The following is a 24,763-nucleotide window of genomic DNA, read 5'->3' on the forward strand; positions in this document are numbered from 1 at the left end:
TTCCAAGAAACCGAGCAGCTTGGGTTTTAAATTCTATTTTAGTTTCCATTTAAAAAAAAAAATTACCTGTGAATGAGGCTTTTTTTTTTTTTTTCTTTGAGACAGTCTCACTCTGTTGCCCACGCTGGAGTGGAGTGGAGTGCAGTGGTGCAATCACAGCTAACTGCAGCCTCGACCTCGCTGGGCTTAGGGCATCCTCCTGCCCCAGCCGCTGGAGTAGTTGGGACGGAAGGGAGAGCCACCATGCCTGGCTAATTTTGTATTTTTTGTAGAGACGGGGTTTTGCCATGTTGCCCAGGCTAGTCTGGAATTCTTGGCCTCCCAAAGTGCCAGGATTACAGGCATGAGCTAAGGCGCCTGGCCTGAATGAGTTTTCTTGATGTAGGTTATAATATAAAATCCATGTATGCTTTTAGGACACCAAACATAACAACCACTTAAAATTCTTTTAGAAGAATCACAGTACCTTGACATCTTAGCATATGTTCAGAAGAAATCGAGTTTAGCATTTTCTCCACGGTTTTCATTTTTGTTTTGAGGCGGAGTCTCGCTCTGTCACCCAGACTGGAGTGCAGTGGCATGAGCTCAGCTCCCTGCAACCTCTGCCTCCCAGCTTCAAGCGATTCTTCTGTCCCAGCCTCTCCAGTAGCTGGGATTACAGACATGTGTCACCACATCCAGCTAATTTTTGTATTTTTAGTAGAAAGATGGTTTCACCAGGCTGGTCTCGAACTCCTGACCTCAAGCGATCCACCCACCTGAGTCTCCCAAAGTGCTGGGATTACAGGCATGAACCATGGCGCCCGGTCTCTTCCCCACATTTTGTTTTGTTTTTTTGTTTTGTTTTGTTTGAGACAGAGTCTTGTTCTGTCTCCCAGGCTGGAGTACAACGGTGCACCTCCGCCTCCCGTGTTCAAGCGAGTACAGTGTTGTAGCTCCGCCTCCTGCCTCAAGCGATTCTGGTGCCTCAGCCTTCTGAGTAGCTGAGATTACAGATGTACACCACCACGCCCGGCTAATTTTTGTATTTTTAGTAGAGACACAGTTTTGCTATGTTGGCCAGGCTGGTCTGACTTCAGGTGATCCGGCCTCATCGGCCTCCCAAGAGTGCTGGGATTACAGGCGGGAGCCACCGTGCCTGACCTTCTCCACGTTTTTAATCACACCAGAGACCTTTGCGGAAAATTCCAGGACAAATACTGATGATTGATTAATTTCCTTTTTTTTGGATTGTGACAGAGTAACTGCTTTCTTGGTTTTCAGAGAAAAAAGGAGTCCTCATTTTTGTTATTTATAGTTAACAGCTCACTCGTTCCATTCTGACTCTCTCTTGCTTTCTACTGTCATCAGGAGACCAAAGATAAGAACAGGAGAGGTAGTGATGTGGCATTAGATCATTAGATACTACCATTATCTGAAGGTAGATTTAGGGAATAAGAAACCTCAAACAAAATCAATTTTGCATCAAAACATAATACCCCTCCCCCACCTTTTCCCCCAAGTGTGTCTTCTGCTAGATGACATTATGAGCCACTTCTTGGAATCTTTGTGTCTGTGGCAGACTTATTCTGAAATCCGAAAATAAAAATGTCTTAGTTGCCTGAATAAATTTTTCTGAGTTTGACGCTAGGCAATGTGCAAATTCAGTGCAGGCTGCAAAAGAATGATTCAGGGATCTCATTTAAAGGATAATTTCTTATGCCCTGTCCTATAATACTATCTATTGTTAGTTATTAATATTGTTGATCTATTATAATCTAATCTATTATTATGATTTGTTAGACATGCATTTATCAAAACCATTGTTCCTAAAAGTATGTTTAAAAGAAAGGTCTATGTGGATGTTTGGTAATTATGGTAATTATGTAATAAAGGATTCCATTAAATGCACTTTTGGGAAATGCTAGTCAGAATGAATGCAAATAGATTTCTTTATTGCATGACTTCTCAGAACCTTCAGTATCATACATATATACACACATACACACTTTGTGAGATTTCAAGAACAAAAAACTTAGTAGAGTATCTCAGTGACTAATCTTTTAAATACCTTTTAAAGAGATGCTGAGTTACATTCTTGAATCTGAGCACGGACGGAGAGGTTGAGCATGGGAGTTGAAAGATAATCTACTTGGAGCTTTAAAGTCAGAGTAGGTGTGTGAACTTGTAGCCCTTCCTCCTGTGGAATGATGGAAGGAAACATTGAGTACTGTATACATGCAGTACTCGATCCTTGACTCATTCTAAAAGACTGTGTACGCACTGTCTACACTTTACTTAGGATGGAACTGAGGCTCTGAAAAGTTGAAGAAGATGCCTGGGATTTGAACTCAGATTGTCTTATTCATAAAAACTCTTATTTTTTCCATTACTGCACTCAGCCTTGGAAACGGGACCCTCCTGTTTGTCCTGTCTCCTTTGCTTGGCTGCTGTGTATGTTAAATGACACAGTTAGTATGAGAGTCCTTTAATCAACGTGAAGTACTGTACTATAAAAGTATATGGTAACAAGCTGGATGCGGTGGCTCGGGCATGTAATCCCAGCACTTTGGGAGGACAAAGCAGGTGGATCTCTTGAGGTCAGGAGTTCAAGGCCAGCCTGGCCAACATAGTGAAAGCCAGTCTCTACTAAAAATACAAAAATTAGGCCAGGCGTGGTAGCTCATAATCCCAGCCCTTTGGGAGGCTGAGATGGGATGGGTGGATCACTGAGGTCAGGAGTTCAAGACCTGGCTGGTCAACATGGGGAACCCCCCGTCTCTACTAAAAATACAAAAATTAGCCAGGCATGGTGGTGAGCACCTGTAATCCCAGCTGCTTGGGAAGCTGAGGCAGGAGAATCACTTGAACTCGGGAGGCAGAGGTTGCAGTGAGCCGAGATTGTGCCACTCCCTTCCAGCCTAGGCAACAGAGCAAGACTCTGTCTCAAAAAAAAAAAAAAGAAAGAAAGAAAAAAATTAATAAATAATTCAAAAATTAGCTGGGCATGGTAGCGCACGCCTGTAATCTCAGCTACTGGGGAGGCTGAGGTGGGAGAATTGCTTGAACCTGGGAGGCAGCAGTTGCAGTGAGCTGAGATCGTGCCACTGCACTCCAACCTGGGTGAAAGAGCGAGACTCTGTCTTAAAAAAGTATATGGTAACAAATTTTCAGTTTATACCACGTCTTTGTGTCTTGCCTGAGGATCATTGCAACTTGTAGGGAGTAGAGCTGCAGCAGAGCCCAGTTTTCCTTAGATGTTCCCGCTGCATCTAAGTCCACCACTACCATTCTTGCCCTTTACCACAGGACACATACCTCTGGTGTTTGTTCTTTTTTGTTTTTGTTTTTCTGAGACCAGGTCTGCCTCTGTCCCCCAGGCTGGAATACAGTGGCACGATCACAACTCACCGCAGCCTCGGCCTCCCAGGCTTAAACAATCCTCCTACCTCAGTCTCCTGAGTAGCTGGGACCACAAGTGTGCACCACCACGCCCAGCTAACTTATTTTTTTTTTTATAGAGATGGGGTTTCACAGTGTTGCCCAGACTAGTCTCAATCTCCTGAACTCAAACAATCTTCCCTTCACGGCCTCCCAGAGTGCTGGGATTATAGGCATGTGCCACCATGTTCAGCTAGTTTTTAAAATTTTTTGCAGAGATGAGGTCTCACTGGGTTGTTCAGGCTGGTAAAGCATTTTCAGAAATAGTGAATTCATTCTTGATTATTTAACTGTGCTTATAATTTATGTCCTCTTAAATATATTCTAATAATGTATTTTAGAAGATAATAATTGGGGAGTGTTGCAGTTGACATCTTTCTTATGAAAACTGCTATATTAAATTATGGTCTTTCTAGGAAGGCAGCTTGAAGTCTGATAGTTATCTCCCAACTTTGGTTAAACATCCATTTGATAAGTATTATTACTTGTGTTATTGCCAGCATTGAGAAGTGTATGATGTGCACTCTGCCCACACAATGAAACAGCTAGAATAAAGCCTACAAAGGATGGCAAATTGGAAGCATTCTTCTACCTGTACTATTTATTACTGACACCAGTAACTGTAATAGGATCTCTTTCCCTATCTTCATTCAGTCTACAGATTTAGGCTTTTTCATCTGCAAGGATGGGTTACTAGGATATGTTTTGTTTATAAAGGTGGTAATGAAGGTTAAATGCAAAAGCCTTTGAAAATTATGAAGTCCTATAGAAACACTGATTATAACGCAGGAAGTATCAGACTGGAGGAAATAGAAAGTACTTATGAAGGAAGGATTGGTAAGGAAAAGAGGGAACTTACATTTCCTGAAACCCACCATGCTTCCAATTACTTCCACCATGTTTACTCCCAGTTAGTCTGCTCCTTATTGCCCTACCCAGAGATACATTAAAAATAAGATGCAGGATATTGTTGATCTCTAAGAATTTGTGGAAGCACTGGAATGGCAGATAAGTAGTTACTGATGGGTTGATAAACCACTGCCCCCTTCTCCCCAACCTTTTCTACTGCTTAGGGCAGTGTTTCCCAACTACATTCATGGTAGTATGTGAGAGGATTTTTGTTGACTCGGCTTGAAACAAGGTGAGGAGTCTTTGGAGAATCACTGTCTTGCGTATATCAAGAGGTGGATAGAGCCTTAGCCTTGGTAGTTCACACCTGTAATCCTAGGACTTTGGAAGGCCGAGGTGAGAGGATTGCTTGAGTCTAGGAGTTGAAGACCAGCCTGGGCAACATAGCACGACCTTGTCTCTACTAAAAATAAAAAAAGTTAGCCAGGTGTAGTGGCATGTGTCTGTGATCCCAGCTACTCAGGAGGCTGAGGTAGAAGGATCATTTGAGTCTGGGAGGTCAAGGCTGCAGTAAGCCATGATTGTGCCACTGCAGTCCAGCCTGGATGACAAAGCAAGACCCTGTCTCAAAAAAAAAAAAAAAAAAAAAATGGTGGATAGAAAGCACCTCTAGCCTCCTCTGGAAGGAAACTGTCCCACCTAGCTGGGAGGGGCCTCACCTAGGATTCAGGAGACCTGGGCTGCCTACCACACGAGCCTTAGACAATCTGCTCACCCAGCCACCTGTTAGTTCCCTAAAGCTGGGACTGTCATGTTCATCCTACTCTCACACAGAATATGTTGTAATGATCATCATCATCATCATCATCATCGTTGGAACTGAAAGAATCTGCATTAAGTAAATAATTCAGGCTGGGCACGGTGGCTCACCCCTGTAATCCAAACACTTTGGGAGGCAAAGGTTGGAGGATCACTTGAGGCTAGGAGTTTGAGACCAGCCTGGGCAACATAGCAAGACCATGTCTTAAAAAAAAAAAATTATAAAAATAGAAAGCACCTCTGGCTTTGATTTCTGGTTCCTTATTTTTCTAGAACCTTCAGTATTGTAGCATTAGCATAATCTTTCCAGCCTAATCAATCCTTCTTTCCTTTCCCTCACATTTAATTGAATACCTGTCATGTTCCAGGATATGGTAGGGATCCAGAGTCCTTAAGACCCAACCGTCACCCTCAGGGAACCTAGAAAGGAAGACAGTTACATAAATAGGTTACCTTTGCACAATCACAGTCCTCTGTAGTCTCCCATTGGCTGTGAGATGAGAGCTCAACAAATTGGGTTTTCCAACTTTCTATCCCTCTCTTCCTTTACACTTTACATAGCTGAACATGCACATTCCAATCATGCCCTTTCTTGCTGCCACCATTCTTCCAACTTGGAATGTCATACCTTTTCCTCCCCAAGTGTGGGGCTCATGCACTCATTAACTTAAAAAAAAAATTACTTATTGTGCTAAGCTGTGGGAATATGGAAGTAAGAGCTACCTCTGCTTGTAAAGGACCTATTTAAGCACGTCCTCTGCACTCATTGCCAGTACCACGTATAGTATTTGCTACTGGAGCCAGTAGCTGACTTGTGATGTTGCATGTGTGTCCTCTTTTCCAGGCTATATGGAACGCTCCTCAAGGGCAAGGACCAGAGCCTCACACAGTGCTTACATATCAGGCATGCCGTACATGCTGGGTGATGGTGATATGCATTCTGGAATGGGTGTGGGAGGGACTGGGATTCAGTTTCTTCCACACTCTACAATCCTTGCTATTTCAGATTTCCTCAAGGTGGTACTTTATTGTATTTGGACGATTTAACTGAAAGTGTTTCTAGAGTGGCATTGGAATTCATTGACTCAACATTTCCAAAACCTACAAGTTTTAGAGGATGAAACCAGCTGATAATGGAAATTAAATGTCATAAAAGAGAAAATTTTATTAACAAAATTAAGATAAAAAGTGAAATGTGTTATTCTATAGAAACTTGCATCTGTTAATGTAAGACTAGAGGAAAGGTTTTCCTGCCCTCCCCAAATATTCTTCCTAGAAAATTAGTTCACCTTGATTATAAAATTGCAGATAAAAAAGAGTATGATATAGAGAGTGAATGCCCTGATATGCTCCTACCACCCAGAGGTGACCATTAAGAGTTTGGTGAATATTCCTTCTGTTTTTTTCCCTAGGTACATAGTAAAGTCATAGAGATCTTTGAAAGATATATAGTCAGACTGATTGAGTAAAAGGGGTTGGACATGGTGGCTCACACCTGTAATCCCAGCACTTTGAAAGGCCGAGGCAAGGAGATTACTTGAGTCCAGCAGTTCAAGACCAGCCTGGGCAACATAGGGAGACCCCATCTCTACAAAGAATAAAAAATTGGCTGGACATGGTGGTGTGCACCTATAATCCCAGCTACTCAGGAGGCTGAGGTGGGAGGATCACTTGAGCCCAGGAGGTAGACTGTGGTGAGCCATGATTGTGCCACTGCACTCCAGCCTAGGTGACAGAGCTGGAATGCAGTGGCATCAAAAAAATAAATAACAATTTTTAAACGGGGCACCAATTTTAAGCTATAACCCCTATATTTTAAATACATAGGCTGGATTTTATCTTGCTCATACAGACTTAAAATGATACCCTGTGTTTAGCTCTGAAAAGTGCTTGCTGCTTTGTCTGATGGGTCTTAACATTTTCTATCCTTACAGCTTACCCTGTGTTACCACTCCACTAAAGAAAAAAAAGTATTCTTTTTTACAATAAAAGGTTATTTCTATATGAAACTTTGAATTTCACATTTATCAACTCATTTGATTTTCAAAATTGGTTTTGGTGGAGGTGCAGGTCAGAAGAGGAATGGAAACCAACCCGCCCTAATCCTATTGCACCATTTTCCCATCAGCTCACTAAAGAGTTGTGTGGAAACTTGGTAGCTTTATCCTCAGACGCCTTCCTGGCTCCTCTCTGGACCTTTCCTAGGTGACACCATTTCAGGAAAATGGGTTTCTTTTCGAAGACAGAACATGTTTAGGACAGAAGGGGGTTGTCTGCCTTCTACGTATGTGCATGAGGGGTTCATTTCTTAGCTTGATTTTCTTTCCAGTGATTCATGATGTGACCTTCTAACAAGTTCATTTTCTTAAGTCTAAAAAGTGTGGACCTGATACCCCTTTAGTGAGTAAAGAGAAACTAAGGCGTGCGGTTTGGAAACTAATGGTAATTTCAGCATTGAGACCTTGGGTGGGACTTTGGAGCTCACTATCAGAACAGTGTTTGACAGTTAAGCTTGTGTATACTTGGACTCCAAGAGACTCGATAACTCCCGGGGCTGGTCTCGTATGGGTCCAAGTCGTTGTAAGTTCAGGAAGCTAATTAGATCCCTTTGATGGGGGTAAAGATCTTCACCCCCTGATCTGATAGGGGGTAGATTCCAGGGATCTGACTCTACAAACTCAAAAAGAAAGACCTGATTGATAAACTGTAATCCCAGTTTGTTAATTTGTACTTAAACTTTATGTGTCTTTGAAAAATGGAGGAAGTAGGAGCTCCTATTTCATAGGGTTATTATGAAGATTAAAATGACATTATTCAGGCCATGCATTATCAGTAAGTTGAGTAAATTTTGAATGCTTCGTGGTGGCAGTGGTGAGAAGTGATTGGATCTGAATATATTTTGAAGGTAGAACTGATGGAATTTGCTGATGGATTGGTTGGATGTGGAGTTTGAGAGAAAGAGGAGTCAAAGATGACTCTAAGGTTTTTGGCCTGAGCATCTAGAAGGATGGCTCTGTCATTTACTGTGATGTGGATATGTAGGGGGAGAAGGAGGATTAAGGGATGGAATCAAGAGTGTGGTTTCAGACGTGTTTAGTTTGAGATACTTAATAGACATCCAAGTGGGGATATTGGGTAGGCATTTGGAAAAGGTCCAAGCCAAAGGTAAGAATTTGGGGATCATTAGTATAAATGGTATTTAAAGTCATGGAATTAGATAAGATCACAAAGGAGTGATTATAGGTAGAAAAGAGAAGTGCTTGTCATACTAAGTGCTCAGTAAATGTTGGCAATTACTCCCATTACTATAACTTCTTGAATTATTATTGCTGATACTTTATAGGAAATGTTACAGAACTGCTGGGTGAACCATAATCTCTCATTTTCTTAGTATGAAACCTCTTTGGGGAATCAAAGCTATATTAGAAATTTCCATAAAGAATATGCTGTCAAGATCCAGGGAGTTAGATGATCCTAGTGAGTAGTGTTCCTTGAAGTCATTCACCCGTGAAAGCTGGATGGCTTCAGGTGTTGGGGTTTGATAGGCCTGGGTTTGAGTCCTGGCTTTACTCTGCACCCGCAGTGAAACGTCTTTGAACCTCAGTTTCTTCATCTATGAAAAAGGGCTTACCTTGCAAGGATGTTAGGCAGATTCAAGGAGATGAATGTGAATGCCTTCCTTTCCACTCCACTGTTAAGGACTAGGACTCTGGGCCAGTCAGTTTCCCTCTCTGGAACTCATTGGAGATAATGGAGATATTCTGTCTCTTTTGTGCTGCTGCTTAAAACCTTACTCCAATTACTAGCCCTTCTGTACTGATAACCATCCCTTGTTCAGTGTGATTCATTGCACTTAATTAGATAACAGCATATCTTTTGTTAATTATAATTTAATCTCCTTAATGAGATTATCTTTTGTCTTATCAGCACAACATTGATTGATTCATTTTCAATGCACATGTGAAATCTGATGTTCATTCCTAAGGTTTCAGTTTTCAACTTACATCCCTTGTGTGGGTCCAGCCCTGTTAACCCCCATGAAGATGAGGACAGTAGGATTTTAATTCCTGAGACCATGTGGCAGCCAGAACACAGAAACTTCTTGATAGCTCCTACTATGGTCTTCAGGAAGCCTATTTGAGGAGCAATTCTAATACCACAACTGCTGAAACTATCTGGCAGATAGCACGGACCACTCCAAGAAGTAGCAATTTTCATTGTTAGAAGTATTTAAACAAAGCTTGGTGTATTAGTCTGTTCTCATGCTGCTAATAAATACATACCTGAGACTGGGTAGTTGATAAAGGAAAGAGGTATAATGAACTCACAGTTCCACATGGCTGGGGAGGCCTCACGATCACGGTGGAAGACAAAGAGCAAAGGGACGTTTTACATGGTGGCAGGCAAGAGGGCATGTTCAGGGGAGCTCTCCTTTATAAAACCATCAGATTGCCGAGCGCGGTGGCTCACGCCTGTAATCCCAGCACTTTGAGAGGCCGAGGCGGGTGGATCATGAGGTCAGGAGATCAAGACCATCATGGCTAACATGGTGAAACCCTGTCTCTACTAAAAATACAAACAATTAGCTGGATGTGGTGGCGGGCACCTGTAGTCCCAGCTACTCCAGAGGCTGAGGCAGAAGAATGGCGTGAACCCGGGAGGCGGAGCTTGCAGTGAGGCGAGATTGCGCTACTGCACTCCAGCCTGGGTAACAGAGCGAGACTCCCATCTCAAAAAATAAATACAATAAAATAAAACCATCAGATCTTGTGACAGTTATTTACTCCCAGCACTTTGAGAGGTTGAGATGGGAAGATCACTTAAGCCCAGGAGTTCAAGACCCGCCTGGGCAATGTAGTGAGACTCTGTCTCTACAAAAAGAAGAAGAAGAAAAAAAACAGTAAATTAAAAAAACCAAAAAACCCTAATATATTACATTCTCCTAATATTATTATCACAGACATCTGACAGTAAACATCTGTGGGAAGACTGCATGGGAAGGCTAACTTTAATAGAGAAAGATGCTAGGTGGCAAGATCATCAAAGTAAGTGTATTTGAGCCAGGGAAGAAAAGTGGCTCAGCACAAATGTGGTTCTTCAGATTGATCATAGTATAGCTGATTCACTACCTGTGCTGATAAGCTCTGTTCTGTTGAAGTCACAGTCTAGTCACTCTGATTGGAATTTGGATTTTGCTAAATTCCTCAGTCATACTGCCTCAGATAACTGGCTCTTCTTGTCCGTTGCATGTAATTTCCCGTAATTTTATTCTCTGGAGACAGCCTTTAATTATTTTTCTTTGTAGGGGGTGATTTTGTTTAAAACACTGTCAGCAGGCCAGCTTGGTGGTGGCTCCTGTAATCCCAGCACTTTGGGAGGCCAAAATGGGGGGATCTCAGAGGTCAGGAATTCAAGACCAGCTGGCCAACATGGAGAAACCCCGTCTCTACTAAAAATACAAAAATCAGCTGGGCGTGGTGGCACACACCTGTAATCCCAGCTACTCAGGAGGCCAAGGCAGAATTGTTTGAACCCAGGAGGTGGAGGTTGCAGTGAGCTGAGATCGCACCACTGTATTCCACCCTGGCTGACAGAGCAAGACTGTCTCAGAAAAAAAAGAGAAAAAAGAAAAGCACTGTCGGCAATCTCTGATTTTTTTTTTTAACATTTAATTTTGCTAACTTTTTGCACTATTAAGGTTGTACATTTTTATTGTAGAAAAGAGATATGCAAAAAAGTTTCTTTTAATGTCATAACCCAGAGAGAACCTTTGTAAACATTTTTCATGTTCTCTTATATTTTGTTCAGTGTGTTAAATATCCCCCTAAATAAGATTATGCTTTACATACTGTTTGTAACCTGTTTTATTAATTGTTTGTATGATGTGATTTATATTTAGGAACCATCAAGCCACTTAATTTTGTTTGTTGTTGTTGAGACAGAGTCCTGCTCTATCGCCCAGGCTGGCATGCAGTGGCGTGATCTTGGCTTACTGCGACCTCTGCCTCCTGGGTTCAAGCAGTTCTCGTGTCTGGGATTACAGGCGCCAGCCACCACACCTGGCTAAGTTTTTGTTTTTAGTAGAGACGGGGTTTCACCATGTTGGCCAGGCTGATCTCAAACTCGTGACCTCGAGTGATCGCTGGCCTTGGCCTCCCACAGTGCTGGGATTACAGGTGGAGCCACCGAGCCCGGGCCTATGTCTCTATTAATGTTAGAGAATAAAAAGCAAAATAAATTTATGTGGAGCTGGGCATGGTGGCTCATGCCTGTAATGCCAGCACTTTGGGAGGCTGCGGTAGGATGATTGCCTGAGTCCAGGAGCTTGAGATGAGCCTGGCCAACGTGGCGAAACCCCATCTCTAGTAAAAATTAAAAAAATTAGCTGGGTGTGGTGGCTCATACCTGTAGTCCCGACTACTCAGGAGGCTGAGGTGGGAGGATCACCTGAGCCCAGGCGGCGGAAGTTGCAGTGAGCCAAGATCATGCCACTGCACTCCAAAAAAAAAAAAAGAAATAATAGCCCACCAATGGGGGCCGGGTGCGGTGGCTCATGCCTGTAATCCCAGCACTTTGGGAGGCGGAGGCAGACGGATCACGAGGTCAGGAGATCGAGACCATCCTGGTCAACACAGTAAAACCCCGTCTCCACTAAAAATATACAAAATTAGCCGAGTGTGGTGGCAGGTGTCTGTAGTCCCAGCTACTCGGGAGGCTGAGGCAGGAGAATGGCGTGAACCCGGGAGGCAGAGCTTGCAGTGAGCCGAGATCGCCCCACTGCACTCCAGTCTGGGCGACAGAGCCAGACTCCGTCTCAAAAAAACAAACAAACAAAATAGCCCACCAATATTGCCTTTGTGTTGTTTAATTTGTTTTCTAAAGAATATTAAGTTCTCAAGTACTATAAATCATTTGCGTTGTATAGTTCCCTTGGAGGGCTTTTATTATTTATTATTTTTATTATTTTTTGAGACAGTCTGCCCGGGTCACAGACTGGAGTACAGTGGTGTGATCTGGGCCCACTACAACTTCTGCTTCCGGGTTCAAGTGATTCTCCTGCCTCAGTCTCCCAAGTAGCTGGGATTACAGGCTGGTGCCACCGCATCCAGCCTTGGAAAGCTTTTTTTTTTTTTTTTTTTTTTTTTTTGGGAGACGGAGTCTCTCTGTGTCGCCCAGACTGGAGTGCAGTGTTGCGATCTCAGCTCACTGCAAGGTCCGTCTCCCAGGTTCACGCCATTCTCCTGCCTCAGCCTCCCGAGTAGCTCGGACTACAGGCGCCCGCCACCGCGCCCGCCACCACACCCGGCTAATTTGTTGTATTTTTAGTAGAGACGGGGTTTCACAGTGTTAGCCAGGATGGTCTCAATCTCGTGACCTCGTGATCCCTCCCAAAGTGTTGGGATTACAGGCGTGAGCCACCGCGCCCTGCTGGAAAGCTTTTAAAGTAGTTTGTTTATGTAGCTGTATTCTCAGCACTATTCTTTTCTTTCTTTCTTTCTTTTTTTTTTTTTTTTTTTTTTGGGAGTCTCACTGTGTCACCCAGGCTGCAGTGCAGTGGCACAATCTCAGCTCACTACAACCTCCGCCTCCCGGGTTCAAGCGTTTCTCTTGCCTCAGCCTCCTGAGGAGCTGTGACTATAGGCGCGCACCACTACGCCCCGACTAATTTTTGTATTTTTAGTAGAGACGGGATTTCACTATGTTGGCCTGGCCTCTCAGCACAATTTTTAGGAAGTACCTTTTATTACCTGTTTTATTCAAAGGAGATAAGTAAATATTGTAACAACAGTTTGATTTTTACTGATTCTATGACCTTTTCATTAAAACAACCACGTGACCATAAAGCTTATCCGTAGGCCGGGCGCGGTGGCTCAGCCTGTAATCCCAGCACTTTGGGAGGCGGAGGCAGACGGATCACGAGGTCAGGAGATCGAGACCATCCTGGCTAACACTCTGAAACCCCGTCTCTACTAAAAATACAAAAAATTAGCCGGGCGTGGTGGTGGGCGCCTGTAGTCCCAGCTACTTGGGAGGCTGAGGCAGGAGAATGGCGTGAACCCGGGAGACGGAGCTTGCAGTGAGCCGAGATGGCGCCACTGCACTCCAGCCAGGGCTACGGAGGGAGACTCCGTCTCAAAAAAAAAAAAAAAAAAGCATATCCATATTTGAACTTCTAAACATTTACAAGGCAACTAATGTATTTTTTTTGGGGGGGGGGGCGGAGCGGGGACGGAGTTTTGCTGTGTCGCCCAGGCTGGAGTGCAGAGGCGCAATCTCGGCTCACTGCAAGCTCCGCCTCCTGGGTTCACGCCATTCTCCTGCCTCAGCCTCCCGAGTAGCTGGGACTACAGGCATCCGCCACCACACCCGGCTAATTTTTTGTATTTTTAGTAGAGACAGGGTTTCACCGTGTTAGCCAGGGTGGTCTCGATCTCCTGACCTCGTGATCCTCCCGCCTCGGCCTCCCAAAGTGCTGGGATTACAGGCGTGAGCTACTGCGCCCGGCCAAGGCAACTAATGTAATTAGATCTTCAAAATTTCTTGGCTCTTTCAGTAAGCTATCACTGAGCTGTGTAGAGTAATATAATTGCTGCTTGCACAGTGTCCCCTGTAACATCTAGTGGAATTTAATCATATTCCCCTACAAGGCAAATAACTCTAGTTCTATAGGCTTTTGTTGTATGTACTGCTAAATCACGGTAACTCCTTAAGTGCCTGATGTACTGAAAATATTCCCACGTTTATTTGTAGAATCCTGAGTTTATTGTAGCATATTTGTCATACTATAGTGTTCTGAAATTATCTGTAAGTGGATTATAATGAAGATAAAACATTTATCATCAATGGGTACGATGGTTTATGCCTGTAATCCTAGCACTTTGGGAGGCTGAGGCGGGATGATTGCTTAAGCTCAGGAGTCAAGACCAGCCTGAGCAACATAGCGAGATCTTGTCTTTACAAAAAAAATTTTTTTTTTTTTTTTTTTTTTTTTTGAGACGGAGTCTTGCTCTGTGCCCCAGGCTGGAGTGCAGTGGCGCGATCTCGGCTCACTGCAAGCTCCGCCCCCCCGGGTTCACGCCATTCTCCTGCCTCAGCCTCCCGAGTAGCTGGGACTACAGGCGCCCGCCACCTCGCCCGGCTAATTTTTCTTGTATTTTTAGTAGAGACGGGGTTTCACCGTGTTAGCCAGAATGGTCTCGATCTCCTGACCTCGTGATCCGCCCGTCTCGGCCTCCCAAAGTGCTGGGATTACAGGCTTGAGCCACCGCGCCCGGCCTACAAAAAAATTTTTTAAAAATTGGCAAGGCATGGTGATGCACACCTGTAATCCTGGCTACTCAGGAGGCTGAGGTGGGAGGATCTCTTGAGTCCAGGAGTTCTAGACAGCAGTGAGCTGTGATTGTCACCACTGCATTCCAGCCTGGGTGACAGATCAAGACTCTGTCTCAAAAAAAAAAAAATTCTTATAATGTATGATAGCACATGCCAGGCTATTTTATAAGTAACTTGAAGGCATTGTATTTGTCTTACAGATATTCTCAATAAGTATGTTTAAAGATTGGATAAAATTTTCATAATTTAGTTGATTATTCCATGTACATACATTTATGCAGTAACCCTTTTGCACTAAAATAGTACAGTCTGCTAACATGTTGACTGCAAATAATTTTTTTTTTTTTTTTTGAGTAGGAGTCTCGCTCTGTCACCCAGGCTGGAGTGCAGTGGTGCAATCACAGCTCACTGTAGCCTCAACCTCCTGGGTCAAGTAATTCTCCTGTCTCAGCCCCTCCAAGTAGCTGGGACTACAGGTGTGCATCGGCAGCCCAGCTAGCTCTTTAATTTTTGTGGAGACAGGGTCAGGCTGGTTTTGAACTCCTGGATTCAAGTGGTCTTCCTGCCTTGGCCTCCCAAAGTGCTGGGATTACAGGCATGAGCCACCATGCCCGGCAGCAAATAATATTTATAGTCCAGATGTTATACTAAATTCTAGCTTTGTGTGATGACTCAGTACAGTGGCGCATTTTATAGATGAGGGGAGGGGCATATTGGATGATCAGGAAGGAACTCTAAAGTAATTTCCAACTTCTAAAGCTGTTCCCAAATGTTCAGTATTGTTTGAAACCTTGCACCTTTTATTTCCTTGAGTTCTCTGAGAAGATTGGCTATGGTTCATAACTCCAGTGTCCTGCTCTCTGTAGGTCCTCAGGAAAGTTGAATTAATAAGTTGGTTCTGCTTGTGATTTATCTTCTGGGAACTTCTCTGCTATTATTTATCATGAAATTTGGGTGATCCTTGCTCAGTTTAACTGTGTGTGCTGGAGAATATGTTAAGAATATATTGCCAGGCACAGTGACTCACGCCTATAATCCCAGCACTTTAGGAGGCTGAGGCCAGTGGATCATTTGAGGTCAGGAGTTCAAGACCAGCCTGGCCAACATGGTGAATCCCTATGTCTACTAAAAATACAAAAATTAGCCAGGTGTGGTGGCAGTTGCCGTAACCCCAGCTACTTGGGAGGCTGAGGCAGGAGAATCTCTTAAACCCGGGAGGCGGAAGGAGGTTGCAGTGAGCCAAGATCTGCAGTGAGCCGAGATCTCACCACTGCGCTCCAGCCTGGGCAACAAAGCAAGTCTCCATCTCAAAAAAAAAGAAAAAAAAAAGAAAAAAAAAAGAACATATTAATGGTAAGATATCAGGTGCCTTCCATTAGAAAGTCCAGTCCTCCAGTGACTTTGCCTCATATTATTCCTGTGTAGCAAATGAGAAAACTGTGGCTCAGGAGCATAAGTTATTTGAACACAGCTAGTAAAAAGAAGAGGTAGAAGCCTGACTGGGAAAGAAATTCCTAATGCATGGATTACTGACAGGTTATTTATTACTGAATTGTTTTGTGTATCTTTTTTTTTTTTTTGAGACGGAGTCTCGTTCTGTCCCCCACGCTGGAGTATAATGGTGGGATCTCGGCTCACTGCAACCTTCGCCTCCCAGGTTCAAGTAATTCTCCTCCCTCAGCCTCCCGAGTACCTGAGATTACAGGTGCCCGCCACCACATCTGGCTAATTTTTGTATTTTTAGTAGAGACAGGGTTTCAGCATGTTGGCCAGACTGGTCTTGAACTCCTGACCTCAGGTGATCCGCCCACCTCCGCCTCCCAAAGTGCTAGGATTACAGACGTGAGGCACCACGTCCAGCTGCATGTCACTTTCTTATAGGATACTCCAAAGGTAGTCTGGTTACCAAGAAAGAGTCATGGTGATCAAGTTTGTTTGTTTGTTTGTTTTTAAATACTTGTCATGCATGGGTGCCATTCTTTTCAGCAGATTATTTGAGTGATATGTACAATAACGTGGTATGCTTTGGGGATATAGCTGTGAGCAAGACACACTTGATCCATGTACTCAAGGACCTTTGGTCTAGCCATCTAGTTCCATAGTTGGGAGACTTTTTCTGTAAAGGACAAGACAGTGAAGATTTTACGCTTTGCAGGCCCTATGGTCTTGGTTGCAAATACTGAATTCTGCCATTGTGATGTAAACGTAGCCACAGACATTATTTAAATAAACGAGTGTGGCTGTGTTCCAATAAAACTTCATTTACAAAAATAGGCAGTGCACTTGATTTGGTCTGCAGGTTGTAGTTTGCCAACTCTTGGTCTAGTTTATTTGTTTCTTGGCCTCTGTCTCTCTTTCTTGCTCTTATATTCACAGCAGCAATTTTTATAAAGAGTTCCATTGATTTATTTGTTACAGTTATGTAAGGTAAGATTGTGGAAGAACTGGATCTTGCACAACTGATACAAGCTAACTCTTGTATTTTCTTTTACTCTTTTATCCAGGACATTTTATTTCCTTACATCGAAGAAAATGTTAAAGAGTATCTGCAGACACATTGGGAAGAAGAGGAGTGCCAGCAGGATGTCAGTCTTTTGAGGAAACAGGTTGGAACATTTCTGGCTTACATTCCCAAGTGTCTTAGAAATGAGAGTACCTGGAGATTTAGAACATGCTATGAGCATTTTGTAAAATAAGTGCCCTGGTTTGATAAGGGATGGAAGTTGCAGTGACTTAGTGAGTTGCCTGCTTAGGAATTCACAGTACATAATTAAAGGCTGGATCATGTCAGTTTGTTGTTTCTGGAGTTGCTGTTTGTTTTTTTTCTTTCTTTCTTTCTTTTTTTTTTTTTTTTGAGATGATGTCTCGCTTTGTCGAACAGGCCGGAGTGTGGTGGTGCGATCTTAGCTCACTGCAACCTCTGCTTCCTGGGTTCAAGCGATTCTCCTCCCTCAGCCTCCCGAGTAGCTGGGACTACAGGCGCCTGCCACCATGCCCAGCTAATTTTTTGTATTTTTAGTGGGGATTGGGTTTCACCGCATTGGACAGGCTGGTCTAGAACTCCTGATTTCAAGTGATCCACCCTCCTCGGCCTCCCAAAGTGCTGGGATTACAGGCATGAGCTTACCACCCCCAGCCCACCCAGAAAGGGCTTATGTTTGCAAATATATGGCATTTTTAGGCAATTTAAATAGCTCTAGGAATAGGCAACTCTAGGCTGGGCATGGTGGCTCACACCTGTAATCTCAGCACTTTGGGAGACTGAGGTGGGTGGATCACTTGAGGTCAGGAGATTGAGACCAGCCTGGCCAAAATGGTGAAACCCTGCCTCTACTAAAAATAAAAAAATTAGCTGGATGTGGTGGCAGGCACCTGTAGTCCTGGCTCCTTGGGAGGCTGAGGCAGGAGAATTGCTTGAACGTGGGAGGCGAAGGTTGTAGTGAGCCGAGATGGCGCCACTGTACTCTAGCCTGGGCTACAGAGCAAGACTCCGTCTTAAAAAAAAAAAAAAAAAAAAAAAAGTCCTTCCTGGGTAGAATGCAAAAGGTTTTGAGCAGTCTCTACATTTTTTATTAACATCTCTATATTAGTCTGTTCTTACATTGCTGTAAAGAAATACCTGAGAGTGGGTAATTTTTAAGAAAAGAGGTTTAATTGGCTCACAGGTCTACAGGCTATGCAGGAAACATAGTGGCATCTGCTTCTGGGGAGACCTCAGGAAGCTTCTAGTCATGATGGAAGGCAAAGCAGGAGCAGGCGTCTCACATGGTGAAAGTTAGGAGCAAGAGAGTGGGGAGGGGAGGTGCTACACACTTTAAAACAGCCTGAACTCATTATTGTGAGGACAGCATCAAGGGGGATGGTGCTAAATAAACCATTCATGAGAAGTCTATCGCCGTGATCTAGTCACCTCCCACTAGGCCTCACCTCCAACATTGAGGATTACATTTCAATGTGCAATTTGGGCAGGGACACACATCCAAGCTACGTCATTCTCCATGACAGTACTTCATCATTTTGCACTCCCTCCTTCCTCACTGCAGGCCCCTGCTGCCCCCTCTCCAGTGCTCCTGGGTCCTCACACCCACACTCCTTTTCCAGACTCCTCACCCCAGCTCACTCTGACCCAGCCCTCATACCTCCTTTGGTCTCCTGTGCTTTGTTCTGCTCTCTTCCCACCAGTTGTCAGTCTGTCTTTTCCTTCCGCATTGTGTGCTACGGAACTCCTGCTCTGTTGTTTTTATTGTTAAAATTGCTTCAATGGCAAAGATCTTAAAAGGTCTGCAGAGCTAACTCACTGGCAGTTATTTTCTAGTTAGTTCTATATTGGATACTGTGGAATGCTCTCTGTAGGTGTTTTACTGTTAGGAATTAGGATTCGAAATGTAGTTATGTCCTTTGGGCATGGAATATTTGGGTTTGTTTAATTTTCTGGATAACTCAGGGTTAATCTGAAATACAATGAGTCCTTACTTAGGTTTTTTTTGGGTTCTTGGAAACTGACTTTAAGTGAAATGGCACTTAAATTTCAATTTTCAATTTTAAACCAACTATAACAAAACCAATTTTTTTCCCCACATAAATGTTATAACAAAATGATGTTGAAGGAAATGACATTATTTGAGAAGGTCATGTCACTTGAAGTCACAGTTTCCAAGCACCTTTTGAGGATGCTTTTGATGATGTTAAATGAGGACTTACTTTACTTTCCTCCCTTACCTTTTTTTGTTGTCAAAACCTTGTTGAAACATACATACATAGTCCCCCATTATTGTACATAAATATGTATATATGTATCTTTAGAAATTGGACTGCTTTGTCACAAGGTCATTGTTCTAAGTGGCTATTAGGATTTTTGCAAGATGTGGGAGATCATAGGAGACTGAATGTGAACCAACCTCATTACTTCACTAGCTTCTTTTCACTGAATTGCAGGCATAAACTAATTTATGAGATTTTCTTTGCTTCTTTCTCAATTAGTTATAGTGCAGAGAAAATGATCAGATTGAGTTAAAGTCCTGGTTTGTTGATCCCAGTAGTGAATCAACAAATCAAGTCTTTTTTTTTTTTTTTTTGAGACGGAGTCTCGCGCTGTGTCACCCAGGCTGGAGTGCAGTGGCGCGATCTCGGCTCACTGCAAGCTCCGCCTCCCAGGTTCAGGCCATTCTCCTGCCTCAGCCTCCGAGTAGCTGGGACTACAGGCGCCCGCCACCACGCCCGGCTAGTTTTTTGTATTTTTAGTAGAGACGGGGTTTCACCATGTTAGCCAGGATGGTCTCGATCTCCTGACCTCGTGATCCGCCCGCCTCGGCCTCCCAAAGTGCTGGGATTACAGGCTTGAGCCACCGCGCCCGGCCATCAAGTCTTAATTCTATCTTTATGTGCTCTCTCTTCTCATAAACAACATGCCTCTCAGTTTAAATTTCAGCTTTTAGCAAAAGAAAGGTAATGCAAATTTATTAATCCACATTCTTTTAGGAATCATTTGTATCAGCTCCAAAGTATATGCTATTTCAATTTGCAGCCATACTAGGGCTAATGATGGAGAAAGTTGTTCTGCTGGGTTTTTGGGTCTTGTTTTAAATGACTCTTTTTTGAATAAGCAAAAAACAAACATCATGTTGTTTCTGACTTAAAGGCTGAAGAGGACGCCCACCTGGATGGGGCTGTTCCTATCCCTGCAGCATCTGGGAATGGAGTGGATGATCTGCAGCAGATGATCCAGGCCGTGGTAGATAATGTGTGCTGGCAGATGTCCCTGGATCGAAAGACCACTGCACTCAAACAGCTTCAGGGCCACATGTGGAGGGCGGCATTCACAGCTGGGCGCATGAAAGCAGAGTATGTGCTCGAGTCAGCCTAAACATTTCACCAGTCCCAAATCCAAATATGTTTTTTCACTAGTCCTCCCTTTCCAGCGTAAGTCACATGATTGGTAAAATAGATAAAAATCCACATTCTTCTTAAGTCTAACAAGTGAGCTTTGTTTCATTTTTTCAAAACTGGGCTAAAATATTTCAGCTGACTAGATTACCCGGACCTGCCTGTCTGGTCTTTTGGGTTGGTTGAAAGACTTGTCAAAGTCTCCGTTTAAAATAGCTTCCTAGAAAATGGTGATTTCCTTGAACTAAGTCATATTTGATTCTTAGCACATGAGTGACAGCTCTGTTGGGCTGCTTCCCTGGACTGTGAATTACCTGCTTTTTGCTCTATGAGACATAGGAAATTGTTTCCCCATCATGTTGAGGTTACTCAGAGGATGTCCTCACTACCACATTCTTCTTTGCTCTTTTGAGCAACTTCACAGATTCTTTGAATCTTGGTTATGGAGTTCCTAAAAGCACTCCAGCCTGAGGAGACTTTGGAGTATTATACTACTGAGAAATTCTTGATTGATTCAGACAGGATCCCACTCTGTTGGCTGGAGTGCAGTGGCATGATCATGGCTCACTGCAGCCTTGACCTCCCCCAGTTCAGGTGATCCTCCCACCTCAGCCTCATGAGGAGCTGGGACTAGGCATGTACCACTATGCCCGGCTAGTTTTTGTATTTTTAGTACAGATGGGGTTTTACCATGTTGCTCAGGCTGTTCTCAAACTTCTGGGCTTGAGCGATCTGCCTGCCTTGGCCTCCCAAAATGCTGGGGTTACACACATGAGCAACCATACCTGGCCTATTTTTTTTTTTAGAGCTGGGGTCTTGCTCTGTGATCCACACTGGAGTGCAGTGGTGCCTTCATAGCTCATTGTAGCCTCAAGTGATCCTCCCGCCTCAGCCTCCTGATTAGCTGGGACTGCAGGCATGCACCGCCACATTTTTGTAGAGGTGTGGTCTTGCTATGTTGTCCATACCATATTGCTGAGAAAATCTTTTCATTTGTTTGTTTTTGTTTTTGCTTTGAGACCGATTCTTGCTCTTCACCCAGGCTGTAGTGCAGTGGTGCAATCTCAGCTCACTGCAACTTCCACCTCCTGGGTTCAAGCGATTCTCCTGCCTCAGCCTCTGAAGTAGCTGGGATTACAGGCGCCTGCTACCATACTAATTTTTGTATTTTTAGTAGAGATGGGGTTTAACCATATTGGCAGGCTGGTCTTGAACTCCTGACCTCAAGTGGTCCACCCCGCCTCAGCCTCCAAAACTGCTAGGATTATAGGTATGAGCCACCTCTCCCAGCCTATTTTTGTTTTTGGAGACAGAGTCTTGCTCTGTTGTTCAGGATGGAGTGCATTGACATAATCTCAGCTCACTGCAACCTCCGCCTCCCGGGTTCAAGCAATTCTTTGTATCTCAGCCTCCCGAACAGCAGGGACTACAGGCCACCACACCTGGCTAATTTTTTGTATTTTAGTAGAGACAGGGTATTACCTTGTTGTCCAGGCTAGTCTTAAGCTCCTGAGCTCAGGGCAGCCTACCCACTTTGGCCTCCTATAAAGTGCTAGGATTACAGGCATGAGCCACTGTGCCCGGCCTGCTAAGAAATTTTTTTATTTTTTTTGAGACGGAGTCTCGTTCTGTTGCCCAGTGATCTCCGCTCGCTGCAAGCTCTGCCTCCCGGGTTCACACCATTCTCCTGCCTGAGTCTCCCGAGTAGCTGGGACTACAGGCACCCGCCACCACGCCCAGCTAATTTTTTGTATTTTTAGTAGAGACAGGGTTTCACCGTGTTAGCCAGTATGGTCTCTATCTCCTGACCTCATGATCCACCCACCTCGGCCTCCCAAAGTGCTGGGATTACAGGCGTGAGCCACCATGCCCAGCCGTGAAATTCTTAATAAGACTTTGCCTCTAAGGATTTTGGGCCACTGCCTGCTGTAAACCCTAAGATCCAAGATTGTTTCCAGCTGCGTATATTTCTTTTGTGTTTCTATCAAATGAGATGTTGTTTCTTTATGTACTTTACAAGGAGCTTCTACCTTTTAAAGGATAGACTGGAATTTCAGGATATGCCAGTGATCTGGGAATATCAGCCAGGTTCACTTTGTAAAGCACTCAAAAAAGTGGAGACAGGAGACTGTGCACCCGGTAGTTAGCCCTTACTTCTCTTCGTCTTGGTTCCTTAATTATACAACTAACTGCTGAAGACAGGAGAAATCCTGTCTCCATGAGTGCAAACTAGTACTCAGAATAACATACTTATATGTCTACTGGTTTTGAATATGTTGATCTCTTTCCTTCAATTAGTGCAACATATTAAGCATGTTAATACATACAAAGCGGAAGACTCCACTGACATTTTCCAGGTAATTTTTTAAAGATGACTGGTTCTACAACCCAGGTTCTTTGTGCTTCTCTTTTCACCTTTCTCCTGTGATGTTAATTTCCTCCATGAATATGGAAGACACTGTGGAATTGGTAAAAGAGACAGTGTCAGAAGTCAGAAAAAGACACCTTTGGCTGACTGGTGTGAGATGGTACAAGTCTCAACTAATTTGTTACGTAATTTTTTTCCCCATATAATAAAACGTTGTTTTCTTAGTTCTCAAGAAATGCAGGCCAGGTGCAGTGGCTCACGCCTGTAATCCCAGCACTTTGGGAGGCTGAAGTGGGTGGATCACTTGAGTCGACGAGTTTGAGACCAGCCTGGGTGACATGGCGAAGCACCATCTCTACAACAAATTTAAAAAAATAGGCCGGGCGCGGTGGCTCAAGCCTGTAATCCCAGCACTTTGGGAGGCCGAGACAGGCGAATCACAAGGTCAGGAGATCGAGACCATCCTGGCTAACCCGGTGAAACCCCGTCTCTACTAAAAAATACAAAAAACTAGCTGGGCGAGGTGGCGGGCGCCTGTAGTCCCAGTTAGTTGGGATGCTGAGGCAGGAGAATGGCGTAAACCCGGGAGGCGGAGCTTGCAGTGAGCTGAGATCCAGCCACTGCACTCCAGCCCGGGCGACAGAGCGAGACTCCGTCTCAAAAAAAAAAATATATATATATATAGTTGGGGGTGGTAGCACCTGCTTGTAGTCCCAGCTACCTGGGAGGCTGAGGTGGGAGGATCACTTGAGCCCAGGAGGTGGAGGTTGCAATGAACTGAGATCACACCACTGCACTCCAGCCTAGGTGACAGAGCAAGACCCTGTCTCAAAATAAAAAAAGTAATTCCATTTTCTAGCTAATCATAAGTTTATAGCTTTGAGCCTTCAAACTTTGTTTTGATTATTTTGGGTACAGATCTTTTTAAAAAAGCATTTCCATGCTTTAACCTTTCTTTGTCATGAAGAACATCTGAAATTATATTATTGCTGTTGTTTGCTTTTTTGAGTTTTTTGGGAATTTAAAAAACACTTTCCCATTTCATCCTTTTATCTGTAGTCCCTTTTTACTGTCACTAGTGGCTGTCTGTTCAAAACTATCCTCCTTTCCACATAGATTGTTGCTTCTAACCTGCTGTGAGCCTGGAACTCGGACAATATGTTTATTAGAACTGCAGGAGTTTGTAGTCTCAGGGAGCTGCTTCTCAGGTTACCATTTGGGCACAAATAGAGAAACATATGGCATCTGTTTCGACAGGTTTTCATCTGGCTAGATGAGGTGTTCCTGTATTTTAACTTAGTGGTCTTCCCTCTAGGTTCTTTGCAGATGTAGTTCCAGCAGTCAGGAAATGGAGAGAGGCCGGAATGAAGGTGTACATCTATTCCTCAGGGAGTGTGGAGGCACAGAAACTGTTATTTGGGCACTCTACAGAGGGAGATATTCTTGAGGTAGGTTACCTAGTTTACTTTGTTTTTTGATGCTATCAAAGCATGAAATAATGAATGTTAAAGAAAAACTAATTGGAACTAATAGAATGCTTTTTTTTTTTGATTGTTTAAAGTTAGGTAAGAAGAAAATAATCACTTTTAATTATATTGTATTTACAGTTTCTTCTATATAAGGTTGTTACATAAAGTTTATTCTGTATCTTCAAAAATAAAATCAGTTAGGATGCAAAACAGGATTGTGCAGTGCTGAGAAATACATAAAGACTTTTTGAATACAGCAGAGGACAAGGTGCACTCATTTGTTTCTGGCTCTTTGAAGAAGTATAGATTTTGTTTAAGAAGAAACAGCATATTATAGGAGAACCAGGCACATTTTTAAATGTAGTGATAAGTTAAGGTTGTCACCTGTTGCATTTCGTGTACATGAGAAAATTCTTGCTAGCCCCTCTGTGTCATCATCCCTGCGCCCCCTGGAGGATGGGGTGATCAATGAAAGAAGTGACTACATGTAGGGTTTTAAAAAGAAGTGCTGATTAGCTGAATGTAGACCAAACTTACAGTAGGTAACTTGAAATATAGACAACTTAAAATAGGTTACTTACAATAGGTAACTTGGCCAGATACTTTTTAAAAATAAATATTT

General features: G+C 43.5%; 1 protein-coding gene across 2 annotated transcripts in view; it reads left to right on the forward strand.

Moving 5' to 3' along the window:
• Nucleotides 1–24,763, forward strand: part of ENOPH1 (enolase-phosphatase 1) — a 36,232-nt gene that overhangs the window by 1,928 nt on the left and 9,541 nt on the right. For both annotated transcript variants that reach the window (XM_031664563.1, XM_031664564.1), the window contains exons 2-4: nucleotides 16,926–17,027; nucleotides 20,060–20,262; nucleotides 23,988–24,120. In XM_031664563.1, the coding sequence (XP_031520423.1) occupies nucleotides 16,926–17,027; nucleotides 20,060–20,262; nucleotides 23,988–24,120 (438 nt within the window). The remainder of the gene's footprint in view (nucleotides 1–16,925; nucleotides 17,028–20,059; nucleotides 20,263–23,987; nucleotides 24,121–24,763) is intronic.

This window comes from Papio anubis, chromosome 3 (assembly GCF_008728515.1).
Source record: "Papio anubis isolate 15944 chromosome 3, Panubis1.0, whole genome shotgun sequence".
Lineage (NCBI taxonomy): Eukaryota > Metazoa > Chordata > Mammalia > Primates > Cercopithecidae > Papio > Papio anubis.